General features: G+C 40.7%; 1 protein-coding gene across 1 annotated transcript; it reads right to left on the reverse strand.

Annotated features, from left to right (window-relative positions):
• Positions 1-3,173: 3,173 nt before the first annotated feature.
• SLC19A2 (solute carrier family 19 member 2) lies at positions 3,174-25,834 on the reverse strand. Its single transcript, XM_081225446.1, has 7 exons — positions 25,417-25,834; positions 18,207-18,809; positions 9,717-9,939; positions 8,429-8,621; positions 7,947-8,088; positions 4,102-5,409; positions 3,174-3,879 (listed from the first exon to the last, which is right to left on the reverse strand). The coding sequence occupies exons 1-6, from the start codon at positions 25,618-25,620 to the stop codon at positions 5,281-5,283; spliced, it is 1,494 nt and encodes a 497-aa protein (XP_081081572.1). The 5' UTR covers positions 25,621-25,834; the 3' UTR covers positions 3,174-3,879; positions 4,102-5,280.
• Positions 25,835-27,221: the final 1,387 nt, after the last annotated feature.

A 27,221-nucleotide genomic window follows, 5' to 3' on the forward strand; every position in this document is an offset into this window, starting at 1 on the left:
AAGTGGGGGCTACTCTTCGTTGCAGTGCACGGGCTTCTCATTGCAGTGGCTTCTCTTGTTGCGGAGCACAGGCTCTAGGTGCGTGGGCTTCAGTAGTTGTGGCATGCAGGCTCAGTAATTGTTGTACACGGGCTTAGTTGCTCCGCAGCATGTGGGATCTTCCTGGACCAGGGCTCGAACCTGTGTCCCTGCATTGGCAGGCATATTCTTAACCACTGAGCCACCAGGGGAGCCCTATCCATTGAATTTTAATTTCAGCATTTCTATTTTTAATTTCTAAAATATATCTTTAGGTTCTTTCTGAAGTCACTCTTTTCATTTTTGTTAGTCTCTTATTACTTGTTCAATTTTGTGATTTCGTCTTTTATATTTAAAATTTTATAGATATTCATTTTATACTCTGTATATGATCATTCCAAAACCTAAATCATTAGGACTCTTATCTGTTGTTTTTTCTGCCGACTCTTATTTGTGGTTGCTTATGTCTCTGGTGAATTTTAAAATAACGTATTTAATTTTTAATAACTTAATTTCTAAAATAAATATTTTATATATTTATTTGACCTGAGCATGATCTGCCACTAAGTGTCTTATTAACTACTTATGCTGTATTGTGGTTTCCTGCGGGGGTGTGAGAGGATAAAAGTCACGTATATGGGATTAGAGTTGACAGATATTAAGAGTAACCATTATTCCTTAAGCTTTTTTACATTTCCCAAATTTCCTACCATAAATACATAATACATAATACTCTTAAAACCAGGAAATAATGTTAAAATAACCATGGAACCAGAATACTTGCCAACCACAAATAAACTCAGCTAGTAAAATTTTATCATACATTATGAGGTAGGATTCTAGGTCACTTCTTAGGAGGCTATTTATTGAAGATTAAGGTATCTTCTTCTCTGTGACTTTCTATTCCATAACTCTGTCAGTGCAGGGGCTTAAAAGGGAATGCTATTCTCTAGAGATTATTTTTAAATATTGTTTTTAAAATTCTAATATCAGCCAGGGATTTCTACCCATTTGGGACCACTTTAGCTCCCACCTAGGTCCCTGACTTAATGCCGGAGTCCTTTCTACTAGACATAGCAGGTCTTTTTTTATTAAAATGGATATGGAGGAATGGCTTTGAGTAAGTATGACATGGTTTATACCTAAGGAAAGGAGACCAAAATGCAAAGAAAAAATCAGGGTAGGGAGGAGAAAATCAAAAAACTGTAATTATTCATGGGATCTAATTATAAGAGTTGGAGATAAAAATAGATCTTTAAGCCAACTTGGATACTCTCTCACTACGGATACATTCTCTGGCCTACTGCCTCTTAATCAGTCAAACACAAGACACAGACAGGAATTTCCAGATAGCCTTTTCTGTCCAAGTGTTCAATCTTTAAGTACTGATCTGGAGTTCAAGGTCGACTTCTGGCAACACTCCCAGAATATGGCAGGTGGGTCCTCCAGGATTTTTGGCATCCTGCAAAGAATGAGGGTCAACTCTTGCAGTTTGAAAAATTAGAAAAAAAGGGTGGTGGCTTCCCAGCTTGGCTGGGAAGTTCTGATACATCCACCATATTCACTAGACATTGCATCTTTGGATTTCCATTTATTTCAGTCTTCACAAAATTCTCTTAATGGAAATTTCCATTCCCTGTTAGACTGTAAAAGATACCTGGAACAGTTCTTTGCTCAAAAAGATAAAAAGTTTTGGGAAGATGGAAGTATGAAGTTGCCTGAAAAATGGCTGAAGGTAGTGGAACAAAAGGGTGAATATGTTGTTCAATAAAGTTCTTGGTGAAAATGAAAAATGTGTCTTTTATTTTTACTTAAAAACCAAAGGCACTTTTTGGCCAACCCAATAAATGGAGAGTGAGGGGGAAGGGAACTGATTTCTCAGTTCCTTCCTGTGTCTGATGTGATAGGTGCTTTCACATATGTTCTTTCATTTCTTCACACAATCTTGTGAGGTAAGTATCATCCCCACTTGCCAACGAGGAAACTGAAGCTCAAGAGTGACTTCCCTAATGTATCAGAGCTTTGAGTGGCAAACCCAGTATTTTGAACTCTCCTATCAGCATTACTTAATGAAAAGAGTAGAGGAATTAGTACTACTACAAGATGCTTTTTCCAGAATCAACCGAGATGATGTTCACAAATACCTTTTCCAAACAAGTAAGGTACTAATTATGAGGATGCCATAATAAGTAAAACAGATATCCAGTTTCTATCATTTGAGCATAATGCCTTGAATAAAGCGTCCAGTGGACTAGAGATCATTGATAGGCATTTAAATCTTAATGTTTTACGTTGATGTACCTTTTTAAAAATAGTGAGCATTTAGCTGTTGAATTGGCAGGTGGCTATGTTGAGTCCATATCATTTGTATAATTCAATATTCATAGTGCACAAACACATCACAGGACGTGTTTTGTAACAAAAGACAAAAATAAGGTATGGTCCCTGCTCAGCAGGCTTACAGTCTGAAAGGCCTTAAGATACAGGGGATATAACTATAGGGAGAGAAAACTTTATCTTAAAAAAACATTTTTGCATGAAAAATTTCCAAGTCTTTGGTGATAATCAATGAAATGCCTTAATGAAGCAGGTTTTGGAATGGGAATTAAAGAGAATGTACCCATTTGGATACTGTGAGAGAAGACTGATTTGGTTTCTAGGGTATAATGAACAAGTGATTCTCAACTGATGGCAAGAAGATGCTTCCCTGGGTATCAGAATATTTGGGGTTGGAACAAAAAAGCTATGATTTTTCAAAACAAGATGGTACCTTATGCCTTTGATTCAATTCCATTTACTTAAAAAAATCCAGTTAACACTGAAGGGAATGTAGGTCTTTTGGGTTTCTAAATGGGAGAATGTTTTAAAAAAGTAAGAGGTACCAAGATGAAGACCAAGAAAAATAAACAGTACAATGTGGTGTTAGAAGAAAATTGGAAAAACAGAAATGAAAGGGAAGAGTCAAAGGTAAAGATCACAAAGCAATGTAAGAATTAACAGGATGACTCTGGGTTAGTTAGTAAGGTCAGGTGAGGGGAAAGGCTTACTCTGAAATTTGTCTTAGTCGAAACAACTAAAAGATTTAAAGAAGTAATCCAAAGCTCCTAATACAGCAAAAGATAAAAACAATTTTGATTAAAAAGGAAAAATATACTGTAAAATATTTATTTAATAAATAAGTTTATAATCTATACAGAATTGAATAAAAAGTACAACAAATTATTTTCACTTCTTTACAAAACTGCATACAGTACAACTTGCAAATTGGGTTCAGCATTCTACAAATAGGGCCACACACCAAGATGTAAACTTATTATTGTCTTAAATAAGTAAAGGCTCTGTGTACCACAAACTTTGAATTAAATTCCAGGGAAATACTGCTTTAGTATTGATTGTACCACAGTCTATTTTATTTAAAAAATTAAATAAAATTCCTCAAATACCACTTTTCTACTTGTTTCTGAGTAAACAATTCCCTATGTAGCAAAATAAAACACAACAAAGACAAAATATAAAATTAGAGGCTGCTATTTATGATATCACTTCCTCTTCCCTTACTTAGCTAGTGTTCTTTTCCTTTCCCTTATTCAGAAAGGAAGATGAGTGGAAAATGACTTATTCTTACCCTTATTCATTTGCTTCTAGAATTCCTGCTTACATAAATGAATATGTCAGTTTTGGAATCTTGACACTATTATTCAGTGTTTACCTATGTCGTTCTAAAAAAGTTAACCTATTTTTTTTTTAAGATTAGGCAACAAAATTGGCTTCAAAATAGTTACGTCTCACATAGGCTAGCAGCCACTTGGTAGACTAACTTCCCAATTAAATGTGCACAGAATAACATTTTTTTCAAGTAACCTGGAAACGGAATCAATAGCAATTCTTTTTTTTTTTTTTTTTTTGGTGTGTGGTATGCGGGCCTCTCACTGTTGTGGCCTCTCCCGTTGCGGAGCACAGGCTCCGGATGCGCAGGCCCAGCGGCCATGGCTCACGGGCCCAGCCGCTCCGCGGCATATGGGATCCTCCCAGACCGGGGCACGAACCCGTATCCCCTGCATCGGCAGGCGGACTCTCAACCACTGCGCCACCAGGGAGGCCCGCAATTCTTATTTTAAGCAGATATTCAAGATGATCCACCTTTAGAAACAAAGGCAGATTTAATGTATAAAATGCAGGAACTAAGTCTATCCTAGTTCCTGTCCCACCAAAATAATTAATAAGAGGCTCAGTTTGTGAAAAAGACCTTGGAATAATCCAACTCTTAATGACATCTTTATCTTGAATAAGAAGAATAAATAATATGAAAGCTGTAAATGGAGATGAAGTTATTTAAAAGAAGACTTTTCCATTACTTTGGAGATAAAAGGGAATGCAAATACAAAATGGATTATATACTCCAATAAAGTTGTAAAAAAAAAAAATGGGTTAGTTGTATCTTTAGCCCATTTAGTAACTTTTCATCATAGAATTAATAGTCCTTCATACTGAAGAATAAAAGACAAGCAAACCTGCCTTAAGTTTTCTGATTAGGTCACTTAGATTTTTAGCAGGCCTCAAAACTTGCCTTATTATTTAACTAAATTAGCTTCTCTGGGAAGCATATGAATAATGTAAAAATGAAAAATCCACACAAATACATAATTGTCAAGATGGGAATTGAGAATATTTACACAATGAATTTTTAAAAATAAATTAGAAACGACACATATTCCTTATAAAACACCAAACCAGAGCACATATTGTCAGTGATAGGAACAACTTTCATCTGTAGAAACACAAATGCACATGAGTAACACAGAAATAAGAATTAAGTTGAACAGAGGCAGGTGCTGTTAGAACATATTTCTGTTCTGACCTGCAACATCTGTGGCCCCTGTGAAGCCCTGGTCCTACCAGGCCAAGCATCTGGCTAATCTGATACAGAAGTACTTGACCTTTGAAACACCAGACTCACTTGCTAGCAAGTATACATCACCATGTGCTGTTTGATTGCTCTTGATTACTTGGTTTTCAAAAGCAAGCTCACTTTCAAATCAGAAAAAAGTCATCCTTATATTGGCTCTCGTAAATAATCCATGAAGTACACTTCACTTCTGAACAGTATTCTATTACTCTAGGAGGACAAGGTATAGTCAATTGGCTGCTTTGAAGCCATGAAATGCACACTCATAAATATGTGTCTACACTTTAAAAAATTAAATACATCCGGGCACAGCTGCTGTGCAGAGTTCTTGTGATAAGAAGCTCATTAGCAGTGTGTTATGAAGTGGTCACTTGAGGACTTGATTCTGGATCTTCCGGCTTTCTGTATTTCTTCAAAATATTGACTGCACCATTAGACAGGAAAACCACAGCAATGAGTGCAAAATAACCAGCGTAGATGAAGAACTAAAGAGGGGGAAAGAATAATTTATAGAATTATCAATTAGAAGGTAAGCTCTTGGGCTTCCCTGGTGGCGCAGTGGTTGGGAGTCCGCCTGCCGCTGCAGAGGACGCGGGTTCGTGCCCCGGTCTGGGAAGATCCCACATGCCGCGGAGCGGCTGGGCCCGTGAGCCGTGGCCGCTGAGCCTGCGCGTCCGGAGCCTGTGCTCCACAACGGGAGAGGCCACAACAGTGAGAGGCCCGCATACCGCAAAAAAAAAAAAAAAAAAAAAAAGCAGGTAAGCTCTTTTATTACATATATGTGAACAGACTCTATAAAGGTATATTCAGTTTCTCTATAAAACTTCAAAAAAAACACTGTGTGCTTAAACAACGTGCCTGGCACTGAGGATACAAAGGGCAGCACAGCATGGTGATACTGAAGGCTGACCCTTGGGTGCAAATCCCGACTTCCCCCTTACTAGCTGTATGACCTGGATTGAGAGACTCAGTCTCTGAGCCTCAACTTAATTTGCAAAACATTTTGTAATTCATAATATTTCCTAATGGCAGAGTTGTTGGGAAAGGATGAGATTATGTATGCAAATGTTTATTAGCACAATGCTAATGCTGTTAATACTATTGTTTTTATTTTTGTTGCTGTTATACCTGAATCCTGGTCTCTACCCTCACGCTGCTGATGTGATTAACAGGCCAAATTCTGAATATCAAGACCTCTACTCTTGCCCACAAGAGGGCAGTAGAAGGTCAATTATCAATATATTCTATTATAAGATTATTTTGTATAAGAATCTTCTCTAAGCCAATTTTTAAAAAAATTTTATTTATTTTTTGGCTGTGTTGGATCTTCATTGCTGCATGCGGGCTTTCTCTAGTTGCGGCAAGTGGGGGCTACTTTTCATTGCGGTGCGTGGGCTTCTCATTGTGGTGGCTTCTCTTGTTACGGAGCACAGGCTCTAGGCACATGGGCTTCAGTAGATGTGGCACACGGGCTCAGTAGTTGTAGCTCGCGGGCTCTAGAGCACAGGCTCAGTAGTTGTGGCGCATGGGCTTAGCTGCTCTTGTGGCATGTGGGATCTTCCTGGACCAGGAATTGAACCCGTGTCCCCTGCATTGGCAGGTGGATTCTTAACTACTGGGACACCAGGGAAGTCCCTCCGAGCCAATTTTTTAATGTAACTATACTGTTTATCAACATCATCATCATTTTTCTTCTTAAAATAACTTACTAACTACTGGTAAGCTAACCCTCTGAGCCAGGTCCTTTAAAATTCTGATTCATTTTCCTATAGGCAACTCGTTAATTAATCATGGCAGTTACAAGTTTCAGCACAGCCCACAAAATTCTATTATTCCATACGTTTAAACCTACCACTTCTATAGCAAGATGACAAGCACCTAGTTACTCTTCTACCCTCCATCCCAAATGAAAGTATCTAACGCTTGAGAGGTCTTCTCAAGGTTTTTATTTCAGGTAGTAACTGGGAAACACTTAAGTAATTCTTACTTAAAAGAGAGTAGTAAGCTCCCATTCCTCTGCTCTATCCACCCCCTCTCCCATCCTTTTTTGAGGCAGCATGATGCAGTGGGAGATGCCTAAGCTTTGGAGTCAGATGCTGGTTTGAATCCTGGTTCTGCCATACTATTATTGATCTGTGACCTTAAACAACACAACATCTCTCGGACTCATTTTCTTGATGTCTAATCCTGATAACAACGCTGCACAATTCTATATAAAGCACCCGGCACACAGAAAGCACTCAATGCACATTACCTATTTCTCTTTTAGATCTCCTCAGTAGAAACAAAGTTAATTACTGCTAACGTGTTAGGTCTTTGTATGCTAAGAAGACTAATATGTAAGGAAGGAAGGAATAATGGAGATGGAATCATTTGGGCTGAGATGAGGTAGGGTAGGCACTTTTTTATTCAATTGCCCATTTTGCTGAAGTACAGAACAAGCCCTACCTACAGCTCACAATGCATGAAGGCATATACAACTGCACAATTCCTGAGTGAATAAAATTATTCACATTGTCTCTGAGTGTTTGTGCAGGTGTTTTCTCAATAGGTCATATGTTAAGAATCATAATGCTATTCATTAACAGGAAGTCATTACCTTGGTATTTGGGTGAGGGGTGTTTTAAATAAAGAAGGAGGAGACTTAGAGAGCTTTGAGGTGAAGCATGGCATCTCAAACATGAGGTGCAGTATTCCAGGCACAGAATTAAAAATGGAGGGAAATAATGGATGAGGAAGCAGAAGGGCTTGGCCTGGAAGGAGCCACTATTACCTCTCAGCTCCACCAGGCTGGTTAATGACACACAGAAATGTTCTAGGGCCTCATCAAAAAGAGGATGGTCCCACCATCCTCCTGGTGGAAAAGAACTAAGGATGGGGGATGACTGAAGGAAAGAGAGAACACTTTTACTTTTTATTTTGTATCTGTCTATATTGTTTGAATTTGTTTCCATGGGGCATGCTCCACTTCTGTTACCCTGATCAACTCATAACATCTTCAGTACCAAAACAGAGATTTTACCTGAGTGGTAATTTCCAAGCCAAGGCCACTGGCATCTACCACAATTAGAGTGAGCAGAGTCTGCAGTGCCAGAGCAATGAAGGTATTTACACCAAACACTAGGGCGTAGCGCTCCATGCTGAGGTTTGCAGCAATCTGAAAACTTAAAAAATAAATAAAAAGGATGCATAGACAAGGATTACTTCCAGGATAGTGTGAAGAGTAGCCCATACTTTCTACTGTCAATTCCCTTCCCAACCAAGTGAAGAATATTTTGTTGCTAAATTGATGTAAACCTCATGCAAACATCTGAAAACAGCAGGAACATTTAAACAAGGAAATAAAGAACCTTGCCTAAATGCTTCCTCAGGAGAAAAACTGGCAGTGCACATATAATGCTTCCTCCCATTTGCCTCTTTTAACCAGAAAATTTAATTTGTAAAGAAACCAAAAAGCTAATCCTGTCATCTCTTCCTAATGGTCCTTTGAGTCAAAATACATACGTTGCTATAGTGATGAGTAACATGTAGATGATTCTGAAGACAACGTAGGATGCGTAGCACACCCAAATGTTACCCACGGTGTTCATGACGTACACTGCAGCAGCAATCAGGAGAGAAAACAGAGACAATGTCAATTCTCCCCAAGTGGACCAGGATATTTTTATGTAACCAACTGCAAACACAGCAACAGCACCTACAAAACAAAAAGAGAAAATCTGTCATTTTGCTACACAAATACTATTTCAATAAATTAAAAATTCATCTTAGATTATTACATTTTAAGATCTTTTAACTTGTAAACAGGGTAGCTCAAGATTATGGAGGGCCTTGAAAGACAGGCAGAGAATTTTGGACTTGATGGAATAAATAGTATGGAGCCATGGAGAGATGATGAGAGACCTAACTAGGGCAGCTGGTAATGAGATGGAAGAGGAGGATACAGAGCCCGGGATGCTGCTAAGGAAAAACTACTGAGGCGGACACACAGGCGAGAATCAAAAAGAACCACTGCGTGTAGCTTGGCAATATGGCAGGATGGCTCATCTCTCTTCCCAACTGAGGGGCAGTTTATTATGTGGTAAAATGATGATGATTACGATAACGATAGCTAAAATGTATGGAGTGCTTTCTGAGTGCCAGTCACAGTTTTAAGTGTTTACAGAAATCATATAAAGTTTTCCAAAACCTTCTGAGGTGGGTCAACAAATTAGAAAGGGACAACAGAATAAAATGGCCAAAGACACAGGCTCTGAGTTCAAACCTCGACTTTACCACTTACCATCTATATAATCTTGGCCAAGTGATTAACCTATCTGTCCACAGCTTCCTTAACTGTAAACTGGGGATAATAATGACACCTATCTTAGGAATTCTGTGAGGACTGAGTGAACATACATAACGTCTTTAGAGCAGCGCTTGGCACACATAAACAATTTATTTGCTACTGTTGTTATAAAGTATTGCAGAGGTTACTCCACGTTTTTCAACAAGTGGCAGAAGAACCCAGTAAATCAGAGATAATGGAAACCTGGATAAGAAGACAATTTAGAGGACCATTATATTAGGTTTCCCAAAGGTTAAAAGAATTTAAGTTTGTTAGTCATAGTCCTCCACCTCATGTGCAATTCTAAATTGTCCTCCTAAATTATAAAATCAGAGCTCAAAATAAGTAATCCATTCTTTGGGGTTACTTCAAACTTGGGAGGGGAGAGAAAATCTGATTATGGTTGACTTCACTACCAGAGGAATCTCCCCCTCCCAAGCTGCCCTACCACCCTGCACTGCTTACCCAGTAAGGTTGAAACGGCCTCCACGCCACCGTTATAGATGGCAGCATGACGAGAAGGCATCACCTGCTCCCACAGGCCCTGTGCATAGTTCACGACTTGAAAATAGCCGCAGGTGGAGAGGGCCCACCACACGGACCAGCAGAGCAGAGGGCGAGAAGAGTAGCACACCAGGAAATCATTCCACAGGACCTTCAGCACAAGGAGACGGTCTGGCTTGGATTCCTACACAGAAAAAGGGAAGAAGCCAACTGTACGGAAAGCAATTGTATAGACTCAATTTTCTATTCAACAGACTTTTTTCTTGTTCCTTGTGAAAACCAATTGCTTATTTCATATACGTGTGTGTGTGTGTGTGTGTGTGTGTGTGTGTGTGTGTGTATAAACTTCTTAGCAATTACATTTATCCCCTCTGGGGGAAAAAACACATTCTTATATAATTTTTGCTTTGAATGCTCTATAAACATTAGTACATCCAGCAAATGATATACTGTTTACAAAATGAAGGTAGAAAGATGATCAGAGATCACGTACGTTAGCCAAAGGGAGATGACATTCCATATCTCCCCATGCAGTGGCAAGCAACATTAAGAATAAGCAATAATTTGGGCTTCCCTGGTGGCGCAGTGGTTAAGAATCCACGTTCCAATGCAGGGGACACGGGTTCAAGCCCTGTTCCGGGAAGATCCCACATGCTGCAGAACAACTAAGCCCGTGCGCCACAACTACTGAGCCTGCACTCTAGAGCCCGTGAGCCACAACTAGTGAAGCGCATGCGCCTAGAGCCCGTGCTCCGCAACAAGAGAAGCCACCGCAACGAAGCGTAGCTCCCGCTCACCGCAACTAGAGAAAGCCCACAAGCCCAATGCAACCAAACAAACAAAAAAAAGAGCGCAATAATTAGCAACCCTAGTATATCACTGTTCAGGTAGAATCCATGGATGAGAACCTATCAGATTCACTGAAAGATAATGGTTAAGACAGAAATCTTAGAAAGAAATAAATCAAAATATTAGCAGCAGTTCTCTCTGACTGACGGGGTAATCAGTGATTTTAATTTTCCTCCTTATGCTTTTTCTGTTACCCAGTATTTATGGGAAATATTACTATTACAATGAAGTAATAAAGCTACTATGCATGTAACTGAGTGAATCTAAATATTACTATGTACCATCATCCCTAGTCTATGCCAAGAAGTCAATATGAGATTCCAGACATCCTGTGAACTAGCTATCAAAGGTTGCCATAATTCCGGAGCCTCGCTCAGAGCATAGGAAATTTTACTTTTGCAACTAACATGGGAAGGCAAAATGAGAGAATCCAAAGGGACCAAGAGGAAGCTAACTGTGAATTAGCATATAAGAGCCAGGATGTGTGACAGGAGCCATGTTACAGATTATTAACACCAACGGCAGCAGCATGATTCCACCCGCTCGCTGGCTGGAACCCATATCTTACACATGAGAACATCCAGATGTAAAATGACTACTCCCACCTGCTGTCAGCCCTTTCTCCTTTATTTTTAAAAACTGAGGTATAATTGACCTTTAACTTTATATTAGCTTTAGGTATATAACATAATGATTTTATATTTGTACACAATGTGAAATGATCACAATAAGCCTAGTCAATATCTGTCACCACACAGTTATAATTTTTTTTCCTGTGATGAGTTTTAAGATCTACTCTCTTAGCAACTTTCAAATATGCAATATGGCATTACTAATTATAGTCACCATGCTGTACATTACATCCCCAAGACTTATTTACAACTGCAAGTTGTACCTTTTGACTCCCCTTTACCCATTATGCTACCCCCTACCTGCTTCCTCTGGCAACTAGCAGTCTGTTCTCTGTATCTATGAGCTTGGTGTTTTTGTTTTTAGTTTCCACATACAAATGAGATCATGCAATATTTGTCTTTCTCTGTCTGACTTACTTCCCTTAGTATAATGCCCTCCAAGTCCATCCACATTGTTGCAAATGGCAAGACTTCATTCGCTTTTTAATGGCTGAATAGTGTTCCAGTGTGTATATAAATGTGTCCATATACCACATTTTCTTTATCCATTCATCCACTGATGGACCCTTAGGTTGTTTCCATATCTTGGCTATTGTAAATAATGCTGCAGTGAATTGGTGGGTGCCTGTATTTTGAGTTAGTGTTTCCATTTTCTTTGGATATATACCTAGAAGTAGAATTCTTGAATCATGTGGTACTCTGATTTTTTTAAAAATTTATTTATTTAATTATTTTTGGCTGCGTCAGGTCTTCGTTGCTGCATGAGGGCTTTCCCTAGTTGCGGCGAGCGGGGATTAGTCTTCATTGTGGTGCGCAGGCTTCTCATTGTGGTGGCTTCGCTTGTTGAGGAGCATGGGCTCTAGGCACACAGGCTTCGTTAGTTGTGGCGTGTGGGCTCAGTAGTTGTGGTGCACGGGCTTAGTTGCTCCATCGCATGAGGGATCTTCCTGGACCAGGGATCAAACCCATGTTCCCTGTACTGGCAGGCCGATTCTTAACCACTGCGCCACCAGGGAAGTCCCTGATTTTTAATTTTTTGAGGAACCTCCACCACTGGTTTCCAGTGACTGCAACAATTTACATCCCCACCAACAGTGCACGAGGGTTCACTTTTCTCCACATCCTCACCAACACTTATTTCTTATCTTTTTGATAATAGTCATTCTAACAGGTGTGAGGTGATATCTCATTCTGGTTTTGAGTTGCATTCCCCTGATGATTAGCGACACTGAGCATCTTTACATGTACCTGTTGGCCGTCTGAATGTCTTCTTGGGGAAAATGTCTATTCAGATCTTCTGCGCATTTTTAAATTGGATTCTTTTTTTGCTATTGAGTTGTATGAGTTCATTTTATAATTTGGATATTAACCCCTCATCAGACACATGATTTGCAGATATTTTCTCCCATTCAGTAGGTTGCCTTTTCATTTTGTTGATGTTTTTCTTTGTTGTATAGAAGCTTTTTAGTTTGACCTTGTCCCACTTATTTTTGCTTTTGGTGTCAAATTAAAAAACACATTGCCAAGACAGATGTCAAGGAGCTTACCACATATGTTTTCTTCTAAGGTGTTTTATGATTTCAGGTCTTACATTCAAGTCTTTAATCCATTTTACGTTAACTTCTGTGCAGCCCCTTCTCCTTTAAATAGAACCTTTTAATAGGTATAGTTAGGTGTTTATAATATCAAGTTAAATGCTACTCTTTTCTTAGCTCAGTTATATGCAGAGGGAGATTTGTCTATCATCAAGCCAATAGCTAGGATGGAAACTTGAGAATAAGTTTGCTTCTTTTATTGTGCTGTTGAAGGACACGATCCTAATTCTTGCTATAAACAATGAATATTTTTTTCATGATGAAAGGAAGACTATCATTATTTTCTCAGATATTGATATTTCATTACCCAAAACATAGTAAAAACATATACAATGAGCCTTAACCAATGGGGACAAATATAGTACATCTGGTTTCAAGGAAAAGGAGCCAAAATATGTATCATGGAAGAACTGGTGTTTGAGACAGGCTTTGGGAGATAGATAAGATTCGAATAGAGAAACAATTAAGAGCAACATTCAGAGCAAAGGATACAAGAACAACAGCACAGAAGAAGGCGCTTTCAAGGTGTACTTAAGAATCTGCAATGATAAAGTTCTCTTCCAACATAAAAGGCTTCTGGGACACTCTGTCCTGCTCTGGCCTGCTGTGCACTTATCTTGTTCCAAGCATACTCATTCTTGCCTTTGCCTGGTATCTCGTAGAGCCCTAGTTCATAAGCCCTAGTTCAGGGGCATTGGAAACCTTTTAAGAGTTGGCACAGAGACCTGCCTTTGCCTACTCTTTTTCAGGGGAGATAACACCTATCTGAGCTTCAAGGGCATTAAGCTGCAAAAGGTAGGGGGTACAGCCATATACGGCTACACACTCCCTCCCCTCCATCCCAACTCAAGACGTATCTGTTGGCAGGGGTCCAACTGGAGATATCCAGAGGGAAAGGCTGTGACCACAAATGAGAAAAAAATGGGGAGGGTCAAAAGACAGACTCTGTCCTTCACACAAGTCTTTCTGATTCTGGCTTTTAGTGCTCAGGGCCAGCCTGGTGAGAAAGGCAGAATACTGCCCAACACAAACCTCCCCCTCCGTCATTTTCACCATTATGGTTTCAATTCTTTGGATTCTGAAGGCTATTCTGACATGAAAAGAAAGAAAGATCAGTCTTGAATTAACACTGAGTAAAAAACCATAAAGTTATAAACCTACATGTAGATTATAATTTCATTTACTATAAAATCTGTACAAACAGTGATATTTAGAAAGGGCACTAAAATATTAACAGTGGTAATCTTTGCACCCAGCAGTTCAGATTGACTTCTTTTTATGTAGTTTTCTGTATTGTTTACTTAAAAAATTAAGTATGAATCTTTTAAAAAAAATCAGTAGAGCTCCAGTTCCCTCACCTGTAAAATGGAGATGGTGATACCTATATCATAGAGTTTTAATAATAGTAGTTTTAATAAGAATGAGATAATGAATATAAGATTTTTGGCACAGTGTCTGGTACCCAGGTCAAAATAAATGGGAGCTGAGATGATGAATCAGCAGCATACTTGTCTACACTCAGATGAGAAAAATTTCTGAATCTTAGGCTTTTAACAGTAAAATAGAAATTAATGCTTACTTCAACAGGTTATTGCAAGAACTAGATAAGCGTTATTCAGTATGTAGCAAGTGCTCAATAAATGTTGGTTTCCCTTATATTCCATTTACCACGACTCATTAACATAATCAACAAATAGTTCCTGGGTGCCCATACAATGTGTCTGGCAATGTTCTAGACACAGGTGATACAGCAGGAAAGTCCCTGCCCTTATGAAATGAACACTGGAGTAAGAGAGACAGACGATAAACACACACATACAAGAGAGCTTATAGTAGGAATAATACTATGAAGAAAGTAAAAAGGGTAATGGGATAGCAAGTGACTTTGGAATGGAGTAATGATTGCTAAGAGTGTTAAATGGCTTTCTGAAAAGCTGATGTCCGAGCTGTGACCTGAGTGACATAAAGGAACCAGCCATGAAGATCCGGATGAAGGGCAGTCCTGACTGACACAATCTACGGATTTGAAGTTCTGAGGTGGCAACAAGCTTGATGTGTTTCAGCCCAATTAAGAGGTAAGGTCAGAGCGGTTGGCAAGCAGCCAAACTGTACGGGGTTTTATAGGCCATGATGAGAATTCTGCATTTTCTTCTACATACAATAGGAACAGGTAGTGGGAGGGGGTAATTAGGGTTTAATGCCTAGACTATGAAGATTTAAGTCAAGGGCTGATAACTTCAATTAAGTTACTTCTATGTATCCCTACATATACGGGGGACTGGAGAGGAAAGGAGAAGTTGTTCATGGTATATGCCCGGGAAACAGAAGAAAAAAGAGAGTACCTTCACATCAGTCAGCTCACAAAACTCAGGATTCTAGAGTCAAGTAAAGCTTAGTGATCATCTGAGTTAACACTCTCTACATTTAGGGGTAGCCTAACTCAGTGAAAGAAAAAGAATTTGTGGGGTTTCCCTGGTGGTCCAGCAGTTAAGACTCCGCACTTCCATTGCAGCGGGCAGAGGTTCCATCCCTGGTCGGGGGAACTAAGATACCGCAAGCCACGCGGTGTGACCAAAAAGTTAAAAAAAAAAAAAAGAAAAAGAACTTGTGATGGAATTAGTACCAGACTCTCATAACTCTTCATAAGGCCCAGAATACCTTCAACAAATTCAAAGGAAAAATGAGAAATTATTTACAGCCTCACAAATAGAGATCTACAGTGAAGATACAAAGCTGTTCTTGATTATTCATATCTAATGATAAAGATAATAATAGAAATGACCATGTATTGATTACCTACTTATGTATACTAATTTGAAAGCTCTACATGGCTTTATTTAATACTTGAAATACCCCTATGAGGTAGGTATATGAATGAGGGAACTAAAAGTTGCAAAGAATTAAGAAACTGGCCCAAGATCACCCTGCTGGTAAGTACTAGTACTGGGGACTGCCTCCCTTCTTCAAAATCCACTATACTCTGCTCTATAAATGATATTGAGTACAAGATAAAAGCATTTATTTTGCTGCTGTCTGTGTTTTATGGAACTCAAACACACACACACACACACACACACACACACACAAAGAATGCTTCCTAATAGTAAGGGGTGTCAGTCTACAAATAAAAGTATAGTTATATTAACAGGTATTTATTAAGCATTAGTCTCATGTCAAGCCCTGTGCTAAAGAGTTGGTTTAATTTACGTCATTTCTAATGGATAAGCAACTTAAAAAAAATCATGTCCAACTATATGCCAAGCACAAAATGAGTCCAGTTGCCTGTTTGGGAAAGAAAATCACTGGCTTTGGCAGCTCCTCCTCCTGCAATGTCAGCACCCTCGGCCCCAAAGCAGTAGGACTCGTTCTGAAAATCAACTTACAAATACTCTAAGGTAACTTGTGGACTGGGCTATCACTTTGACTTCTACCTCATTTTCCCTCTCTTTAAGTCAAGATAAAACCACCCACTGACCTAGAACTCTTCTTTACCGTAATTACCACGATTATCATTTATGGTTCATTGATGGGCTTTGTCAACTTAAGATGGCACTGTGATCTCCAATATCCACATTCTAATTTTCCTTCAAGCTTGTCAAAGAAAAGCAAGCAGTATTTTAGGGCTGTACAGCTGCCAAGCCGCACTGCTTGCCTGTCATGGTGTCTGAGCCAAGGAGATCATGAAACTGACTTGAATCCTAATTTTACCTCGCCATGGCCAACATGATGGTTCTGACCATGTTGTTATCCCAGTGAAAGACTTCATGGATCAAGGTATAGATTAAAGTGGATTTCACATCTGCTCTAAAATTATGTTTAGGAGTACATGTGTGTAATTTTGCAAGACTCACTAATGTTGGATCTGAATCCTTATCTCTAAAATGAAAGGGTGATGTGATCTAGAGTCCCTTTAACATGCTCTGATTGTTATATGATTTGTGGTTAGAATCACTAATAACTCTAAAAGTTTATAATTCTTCACCATATCAAGTACTGACATTTTGCATATCTATAAATAACAAATATCAAGGTGGTCTAGGACAGAGTTTTTTAAATTTTAGATTTCAACTCATTAGTTGGTAATACAATCAATTTAGTGGGCAGTGATCACATTACAAAAAATAAACGAAATGTGTCAGAATAAACCATTGTGTTGTAAAACTTTTGTTTCATGGATGACTTTGAGGGGTTCAAGACTTCAGTGGAGGAAATAACTGCAGATGTGGTGGAAATAGCAAAAAAACTAGAATTAGAAGTGAAACCTGAAGTTGTGACTGAATTGCTGCAATTTTATGATAAAACTTGAATGGATAAGCAGCTGCTTCCAATAGATGAGCAAAGAAAGTGGTTTCTTGAGATGGAATCTACTCCTGGTAAAGATGCTGTGAAGACTGTTGAAATGACAACCAAGAATTTAGCACATTACATAAACTTAGCTCATAAAGCAGGGTGTAAGAGGACTGACTCCAGTTTTCAAAGAAATTCTACTATGGGTAAAATGCTATCAAACAGCATTGATGCTGCAGAGAAATCACTCCTGAAGGAAGAGTCAATCGATGCGGCAAACTTCACTGCTGTCTTATTTTAAGACATTGCCACAGCATCCCCACCTTCAGCAACCACCACCCTGATCAGTCAGCAGCCAACAAGATCGTGGCAAGACCCTCCACCAGCAAAAAGATTATGACTCGCTGAAGGCCCAGATGATGGTTGGCATTTTTTGGCAATTATGTATTTTTAAATTTAGGTATGTATAATATTTTGTACATAATGCTATTGCACACTTAATAGACTACAGTATAGTGCAAACATAACTTTTATATGCGCTGGGAAACAAAAAAATTGTGTGACTTGCTTTATTACAATATTTGCTTTACGTCAGCTGTCTGGAACTAAACCCACAATATCCTTGAGGTATGCCTGTATCACACATGGTTTTCAGCACAGATGAGGAAGATAACTTCCTATCCTTACGTACTTTGGACTTCAATTCAGAAACTGGAAGTAGATATTCATCACTGATTGGAATCATTTCACCTATTCATTTAGAAAATTTTTTCTAGAGCTTCCTTTACATACCAAGTTCTGAGGATAGAAAGACGAAGAAGAGACAGACATTGCTGTGGCTTCTAAGACATCTCCAACATGAGCAATATAATGTTGTGCCAGTCTTGGAGGTCATTTACTCCAGAGGAAAATATATTTGTCATCCCTAATATAAATCGACGTTATATTGAATGAATGAATTAATGAACCAATGAAGCAACTCAAGATAAAACCAGAATCCAAATGAATTGAGGGGCTTTCCTATCTGTTTTTTCACCATTGGTCTAGCCCCAGAGTAGCAACCACCAGGCATTTCAGGTTCTGCTTACCTGTCCCTCCATGGGTGGCTCCTCTGTATTTAGAGGGATTTTTGATTCAATGTCTTCCCACTGCGGAAGGTGGTTAGAAGCTGAGGTGTCAGTAGCAATGCCACCATTGTGTGCCTTGACGTCATTTGCTCCCCGGCAGGAGGGAGGAACGTGGTGAAAGAAAAGACTCTTCTGTGGCATAGGCAGAAACCAGGCTACAGCGAAAGCCACAGAAACACAGGTAAGAGAGATGACATTCAGGCTGAATAGGGACCAGCCTGCCACTGAGACGAGGATCTGCCCTAGGACAGAGCCCACTGTGAAGCCCACCAAGGTGGCACTTCGACAGTAACTGGTGACTTTCTGGTACATGCTCAGGTCTACCACACTGTAGATGTAGGAGTAATAGGCAATTTCAGTGGCGGTGCCGATGCCATAGAAGAATTCCAAGAACTGAATGGCCAGCAGTCCCTGGGCATAGAGCAGCATGAACCACGTAACAATAAGGCTGAGTCCCTGCAGCAGAACAACAGGTTTATAACGGAGGAAGTCTGTGGCAAGGAACACAGGAAACAACAGCACCAGGTAAGAGTAAGTCCATACTGGATATATTTCATTGAAGACCTGGTAGAAAAAAGATAAAATCCCGTTAGTGATCTCAAAGGACCTGGAACATTCGTAACAATTTATTCTTATAAAACAATCTACCAGTACCTCAAAGATCTCATTTTTATCAACCAAAGAAATCTTGACAACAATTCTGATAATTGTTTGGAATATACTTCTCCGTTTCCACCCCATCGTCTTTTTCCTAATAAAATCTTCCCTATTCATCAAAGCCTAGTTCAACGTCTTCCTCATCCTGGAAGACTTTGCTGCAGCTGATAGTGTTTGTATCCCAACACCCAAAAAGCTCTCCTGATACTGCTTTGTATGTGTCAGTCTCCTCAGTTACCTCATGGCACTGCTTCTTAACCATGGCTACACATCTCCCAAGGAGCTTTTAAAAATGTGGATGCCTTGCCGCAGGCATTTTTTAGAAACCTCCCGGGAGATTTTATTATGAGCCAGAGTTTAGAACCATTGCTTTATAGGTTCTTTCAGGGTGGACTTGACTTTTCATTTGCACAACCTAATAGCTCGCACACTGTTTGGAAGATACTTGGCTCAATAAATGCTTTGGAAACAAATAAATGTTTTGGAATCATTGTCAGTTCTTACTTCTAGCCACAGAACAGGGAGCCATGATCCTACTGTTCGATTAGGTTTCTTTGATTTCAAGTTTCATTTCTTTGGGGTAACATGAATAGATAAAGAAGGTAAATCTGTCCTACAGTCTTAACACAGTAACTATCTGTGGATGGTAGCATTATAAGCAACTCTGTTGTCCTTCTTTTTGTATGTCTATAATATGAAAAAAAAATGGAAGGTTTTTTTTTCATTAATTTTTCATTGGAAGATATTAGAAATAATATTTAAACCACAAAGACCCCAGCTGGAATTTCTGTTCCATCATTTGCCGTATGATTTTAAGCAAGTTTTTTTTTAGTTCCTTTTAGCCTTAATCTCCATTATCAGTAAAAGAGAAGTAAAGCCTATGCCACAGGGTTGTTTCTTGCAAGGACTAAATGAGAGAGTACATGCAAATCACTTACTCTTTTTTCATAGGTTTAAAGACTTAAGGACTGAAGCTGAAACACAGACCACTTGGGACAATACAAATTAAATTAACTTAACTGTTGTCCCCATTCTTCGAATAACAATCATTGTAGGAGACTTTTCCCTCTTTTTACACCTACCCCATAGCCTAGTAAGTTCCTGGGGGTTTAAGTAAGTCAGTTTTATAAGTGATCATTTCAAAGTCTGGATCAGTGGCCCCAGTTTTTAAGTGCGTTCTGAAAGGTAGTCTTACTAACAGTCCAAATACTTTGTGATGGAGCAATCTAATCCTCGGGTTTGACTTACTTTTTAACTCTCATGTATACCTCAGTTCACCCAACTAATTGTTTTAAGGTTTTAGAGGAACAATAAAGTAAAAATTTTATTTTTAGTAAATTATTATAAAATATTTGCCAATGCAGAGAACAACTGTAAAAGGAAAACATAATCTGAAATACATTCCAGACTTGATTTCTGACTGGCTGAATATCAAAAGTGATTTGTCTAATAGCCTCGCCTTCATGAATTCTGGTCTAATTTGTGTTTGCAAATCATCTAGCAACCTCCATTTACCAGGAAACTTTCTTGTGCCTGAATGTGTGCGAGAAAGAATAATCGAGAACTGTAGAAATGATTCTTATTCACAAGTGTGTAAGTTTTATCAAATGAGGAACAAAGTGCACTCGGCTGACATAACACAGGGTCAGAGACTTCTCAGTAGAAAACCAAAGGGGGGGGCTTCCCTGGTGGCACAGTGGTTGAGAGTCCGCCTGCCGATGCAGGGGAGATGGGTTCGTGCCCCGGTCTGGGAAGATCCCACATGCCGCGAAGCGGCTGGGCCCGTGGGCCGTGGCCGCTGAGCCTGCGCGTCCAGAGCCTGTGCTCCGCGATGGGAGAGGCCCGCGTACCGCAAAAAAAAAAAAAAAAAACCCAAAGGGGATAAGGGCAACCTTGAGATGAAAGCCATGAAGAGTGAAGGCTTCCCTACAGACTTTTCACAGGTGTGCTCCATTAGCAACTTCCCCCTCCTTTTTTGCCTATAGTTTTATTCAGTCTCCTACAGTTTTCTTAAGTGTGAAACTGCCTCCTCTGTTTGACTCTGCATATTTCTTCACCTTCACATTTTCCCCAACATAATACTACAAAGCTGTTAGCCACCACACCTTCCCTTTAAAATTACCTTCCTTCCATACCCCGTCTTCTTTGTTCTCCACCACACCCCTTGGGACTTTCCCTGAGTCTTCACCCCAGTAATACTGTCTGCACTTAGACATGTTATATACCCTTCAATACTAGTTGTCCCCAAACGATTAACTGTGACGTTTTCGTTATATAAACCTCATCCTTTCAATGATCAATTTAAAGTGTTTATGCTTATGAGTCTAATTCCACTCCTAATACAAAAACCACAGTTTACATAATGAAGATAAGGAAAAGCAATGCCAAGTAGAAACTAAAATAAAGGCAAGCAGGGGAAAAAGACCAGATATGTTCTCTTTAACTTATTCTCAATAAGAAATCTGAATTTACTCCTAGGAGAGACATCAACCCAAGAGGACTGTCCCTCCCACAGCATTATCAGCATTATAATAGTACATCTCTACTGACACCACACACTATGCTAATCACCTCACCTATATGACCTCAGTTAATCCAAACAATGCTAAGTGGTAGATGCTTTTATCACCTCTATCTTACAACCAAGGAAACTAGGCCTTATGTGAATTGCCCGAAGTTATCCCAGCTAGTCACCGGCAGAGGGAGTACCTGCACCTAGATATTCTGAATCCACCACCCTGAAATGCCCCCATTTCTTCAATCAGAAAACTATTGTTGATCATCTACTATGTTCCAGGCTTACTTCTAATGCCATTAAGCAGCTTTTTCAACCTGCGTAGGGGTGCTTTTATGGGGCTTTCATGAAGAGAGAAGACCAGACAATATGCAGAGCTTAGCCACTGTGTCTCCAAAAGTCTCCAGAAGATCCCTTCTCTCTCAATGCCTCCAAGAAGAAGCTGTCACACCAGGAAATGCTTCTTTGATGGATACTCTGAATCCCGAAGGGAAACTTCCTACATGCAAAAATGTACAGGTTACGGACTCTTATTGGCCACACCTGGACGATACCTTCTTATCTCAGGTAAAAATCTGCCGTGTGAGCAAAGGGAACTGATTTTATTCTAAGGTGCCTTTCACAGTTCTTTGGATCAGAGCTTGTTTGTGCTTTCTTCTGAGACACAAAAAGTCAAGGGAAAACAGCTGTTCAGTTTTAAGCTCTAATTCAGATTTACACTTTATTTTAGAATCACATTTCAATTAGATAACTAGTTAGTAAGCACTTATTTGCACAACACTGTTTTCAAATTGTATGGAGATGACAGAAACAAAAAAAGAATAAAATGAAGCCTCAGTTCTCCAGGAGTTCTGAACCTAGTGAAGAGCACATACACATAAATTATTGACAAGGGAGTTAGGAAATATGGGGGGTTGCTCCCTTGAGATGGACCTTGAAGGATGAGAAAGTTAGATGCACTGGATTTACGACTATAAGATTAACGTGGATGGAGCTTGGGCATATAGAAGGCAAGGGGAAGAAGGATGTGGTGGGAGATAAGGGTGTTAAGGAGATAAGAGCCAAATTCTGTAAGGCTCTGAATATTAGGCAGAATGGTTTTAAATTTAATGTCTTAAAAATATCAAAGAAAGGTAGTGAATGTCAAATCCCATGCTGAAAAAGATGAAAGGATAGGGCTTCCCTGGTGGCGCGGTGGCTGAGAGTCTGCCTGCCGATGCAGGGGACACGGGTTCGTGCCCCGGTCCGGGAGGATCCCACATGACGCGGAGCGGCTGGGCCCGTGAGCCACGGCCGCTGAGCCTGCGCGTCCGGAGCCTGTGCTCCGCAACGGGAGAGGCCACAACAGTGAGAGGACCGCGTACCGCGAAAAAAAAAAAAAAAAAATCAAAGACAGGTAGTGAATGTCAAATCCCATGCTGAAAAAGATGAAAGGATAAAAAATTTTTGGTGATAAAGAGTTCTATTTTATTAAAAGTTTGGCTTTCAACTACTGAAATACAAATTTTAACCTGTTTAAAATTTATAAAGTGATACAGGTTAATGGTTTTCCTGAAATCTAAGAAAAAAAATCCTTTGAGAGTGCAAAGAGGAAATTCTGACCTTTTTTTCCTCCTTTTGTCTTTGGCCTAGGTTAACAACAGTTCTAAGATGACTGCTCTTGGACCTTCTAAAGTCTCCTGAGGGAAATACAAAATTCAACACAAAAAGACTGACCATGATTTGGCATTTGCTTTGCCTAAAAATCATGTAATATTAAATAAATAAATAACTGTACCTTGGTGAAAACAAGCAGTCAGAAAGGAGAACAAGTTGTCCTATTTATTTCAGTTATTAGAGATTTTAAAAAACCTAGGGTTCCAGAGAGGGTGGACAGAGCCACACTATGCACGACCATCAGAATCGGTCATGATTCTGAGGTCCTCAGAGACAAACGACATCCCTTTCCAGACTTCTGGATTTTTCTTCTAACCCTGCCCTCTTCTTCATCTAATTTGCAGTAACAGAAATGTGCTATGTTTTTGTTACACATTCAGCAAATGTTTCCTGGGCCTGGCATCTCTGCTTTATTGCTATACGCCTCGAACATATTTCACTCACCTAGGTAGCTTTCTGATAAGACAGGACACATGAGGCACATCACACAACAATTCTGCCCAGGGCACTTGTACAAAACAGTTCGGCTTTCAAATATCAACAATGGGAGCATGTTTCTCTCCCCGTGTGCTTCTCTTTCAGGCAAGGTGCACAAACTGTGCAGATCACGTGGCAGTTCACATGAAATTTTAATTGTTACCAGCTCACAGACAGTATCATTTTTGCTTCAGTGGCTACACTTCAGATTTGGTGTTTGCTGTGGGTCTGCAGAATCATTCTCTCTTGTATTTACTGAAGTAATTTTCTTCTTGGAGAATCATTCTGTTCACAAGAGTTGGCCCTTTCCACTTTATTATTGTTTTTAACCAATACTATAATTCAAATAGGTAATGAGTAACTCTTACAGTTCCTTGTGGAGTGGTCCATAAGACTGAGAAGTAGATCTGAAGTTGGGTAAAAGTCAGTGCCACTTGCTAGGGGTGAGATAATGTGGGAAACTCAAATGAAATCCTCAACCAAGAGTTCAACCCCTTCCCTGTTAAGTGCCCTTGAAAATGGAGGAGCAATGCAACAACAAACTGGATTATGAGTAATTACATCCTGCTCTGACCTGTTATGCAGGGATACTCAAAACAGGTGACTACTAATCACAGGGGAGAGAGTAAGGTTTAAATGGGAGGAGTACTTCACAGCAGCTGGGGCAGGAAGGCAGGGTGGGAGGAGAAGCAGACATAAGAAAAAAGGAACAGCTAACAACTGCCCACTCAGCTTTCACCCTTCTGTTCCAGAAAGGAATACCAGACCTCAGCTTTCTTGCTTTGTAGTGTTCAAGGAAGAGGATGATGAATCTGCTTTATTTGGGTTTTGTGGTAGCAGCTTGAGTTTAAGTCCTTTTTCAGTTAATATAATGTCTTTCTTTTTCAAAAAACTGGTGTTGAAGTTGACCATACACTTTAAAGAGTTAAACACATTTTTAAAGTACACAATGCACTTCAAGTACTTTACTTATAAATCCTCCTGGGGAAGTCAATCAGCAAAAAGTTCTTGATCACGGACTATGTACTCTTAATTACTCTCAATATCGCAGCAGAACAGAAAGGAGCAAAAGTAACATCCGTGAAGCAACAATTCACAACGCAAGAAAAACTATAATTAAATGCCAACTATGTGATACCATCTAAATATCTGCTTTTATCCCGGGAGGTGGGGTTGGGGGAGTGTGTGGAAAGCGCATTCTTGGACACAGTCTCGCCCAATCAAAAACCAAGACAAGATGATGGGTTCTTGTTGTCTTGTACAGTCCTTATTTGAGCACATCCACCTCTCAAGGGTAAACAATGCAAAATAGGGAAAGGAAGAGGGCGCAGCAGGTAGAGGGAAGATCCTTTCAGAAAGCATAAGTTACTCAGCATCTGGTTCCTTACTTTCCCGCAGCAAATATTTATTTAAACCTTTACCATGTCCAAAGTACAACCTGCTGTTTTCCCTTTTTTTCTCCAAATATTCTCCTCCCCCCCGCCCCCGTCCCCAAGCAGGAACTGCTGGATCAGTCGGAGCAGAGTGGGGCTAAGTTCCATTACAGCATCATCAGCACATCGCCTGAAGCACACGTGCACTGGGGCTCCCGAACCGCGTTTCGAGCCTTTCACCTAAGACACGGCCTACCAATCCAACGCAGGACAGAAAAACAGCGTGAATTAAGGCAGCGCCCAGCACTGAGCCGCCTTTCAACTGGGAAAACTCAGCAATCTCTGCTCAGAATGGCTCCCGCGTTTCAAGCGCCTTTCTCACTCCTCCTTTCCTCAACTACATCCCCTCCGCCCGCTCTCACCTTTTCCCGCACATCTCGGCGTCCGCGCCCCGCGCCGGCCGAGCCACCTCCCGCCCGCCCCCCGCGCCTACCTCCCTCTCCGTCAGGTTCTTGTCGGGCCCCAGCAGGTACGGGGTCAAGAAGGGCTCGGACGGCCTGAGGCTGGCGAAGAAGCCGTAGGCGCACAGCAGCGCGGTGGGCACGAACCAGCACTCGCGCGGGACCCGAGCCGTGCGCAGGAGCATGGTGGCCGCCGCCGCCGCCGCCCGCCGTGTCACCGGGCCAGGCACATCCATCCGGGGAGCGAGGGGCGGGGACCCGGCCCGGCCCTTTCCTTCTCCTTTTCCTCCTCGGCCAACCGGAGTGAGGTTGAATCGCTGCTCCAGCGCGGGCACCTGCAATTGCGAGTGGCGCCTCCTCCCGGCAGGGCCAAGCAGTTCTGAGACAGCCGCCTCTGATCGCAATGACTCCCAGCCTTTCCAGATTGCTGGAGCCTCACATGTCGCCACCCGCCCGCTGAGCGGCAGAAAACCATTCACGCCCTAAGGCCCACCCTCCGCCACCTCCTCCCTGCTGAGAACCAATCACAGAGGACGCCGGGCATTGGCTTCTCTCCCATTGGTCGGTGGCTCACAAGATGCGAACCCGCGGCGGCGGTGGCGGCGGTACGCAAGAGCGCTGACGTACGCTGGCTCGGGCTGAGAGGACTTGAAGGACAGGTCGGAACGCGGCTGTTCTGGCGTAGGCTGCTCAGGGGGAGAGCCCTTCGCCCACGCTGGAGTTCGGCTAAGTCATCCCTCGTGCTGCAGCTCACCTGTCGGGAATGCTCCGCGTGGGCCTTATCCCCACCAAGAGAAACGCGCTGTTACACACAGTCATTTTCTGATTCTTAACCACGGTCCATTCAGATCTTCCTTCTCAAGTGGCCAGCTCCGGGCAAAGATTTAACCTTGGGACGGGGGAATGCTCTGCCTTTCTTCCAGCAGCTTTCAGGTTTTAAATTGTATTCATTTGCAATAAAAAGACATTAGAAGCCCGGGATCTAAGCGCTCCGAGGCGTTTACCAAGAGCCGGAGCGGGAAAAAGTGGATAAAACGCTGTGAAAAGAATGAACGAGCTAGTTGCTTAACAGAAGGATCGTAATGCAGTCCTAATGAAAGGGTTTTAGCTTTATGTCGTTACTTTTTGTAAGCGGGATACAAAGAAAGCAAACATAACATAACTGTAGATACAGGTTGTGTTTAAAACGTAAGGGGGAAATCCCGAGTCATTAAAGCAATCACGAAATATCATCGATCTCTTTATTAAAAAACCAAAACAGAGGTCTTGGCATAGTTTTCAAGGGCAAAGCATGACAAGAATCCGCAGTGCTTTCTTTAATTTTTGTCTATAAACCTCTTTCTGCCTGACTCAGCCTGACTGTATCCCAATCCTTCCACTGCAGACCAGCTGCACCATTTAAAGCAATTTCCACTGTGCAGTATTTGCAGACTAACAGATCCTACCAGAAGCTCACAGAAAACATTTTTGAACTCTATTTTGCTTTAATGTATGTTACGACCTATCTAGCTCAATTTTCTTCCTGGGTCAGCAAATGACACTTGTTGCAAAAAGGATACTTTTTGCAATCAGCCACACAACTCTACCAGATGGAATGACATACTAGTAAAGGGAAAGGAGATTTGTTTCTAAGACTGCACAAGTGAATGAACCAAAATATGTGAGTTGATTGATCGCTGAAGAAATGCAGTTGTTGGTATTTACATCTATCAGTGGGTCTCAAAGTGAGGTCCAGGAAGCCCAAAGGAACCTTGGGATCTTTTCAGAATTCCACATGGTCAAACTACTTTCATAATACTACTAAGACTTTATTTCCTTTTGCACTGTAGAGACTACA

The sequence above is a fragment of the Mesoplodon bidens genome (genome assembly GCF_964165515.1).
Source record: "Mesoplodon bidens genome assembly, chromosome: 2".
Taxonomy (NCBI): Eukaryota; Metazoa; Chordata; class Mammalia; order Artiodactyla; family Ziphiidae; genus Mesoplodon; species Mesoplodon bidens.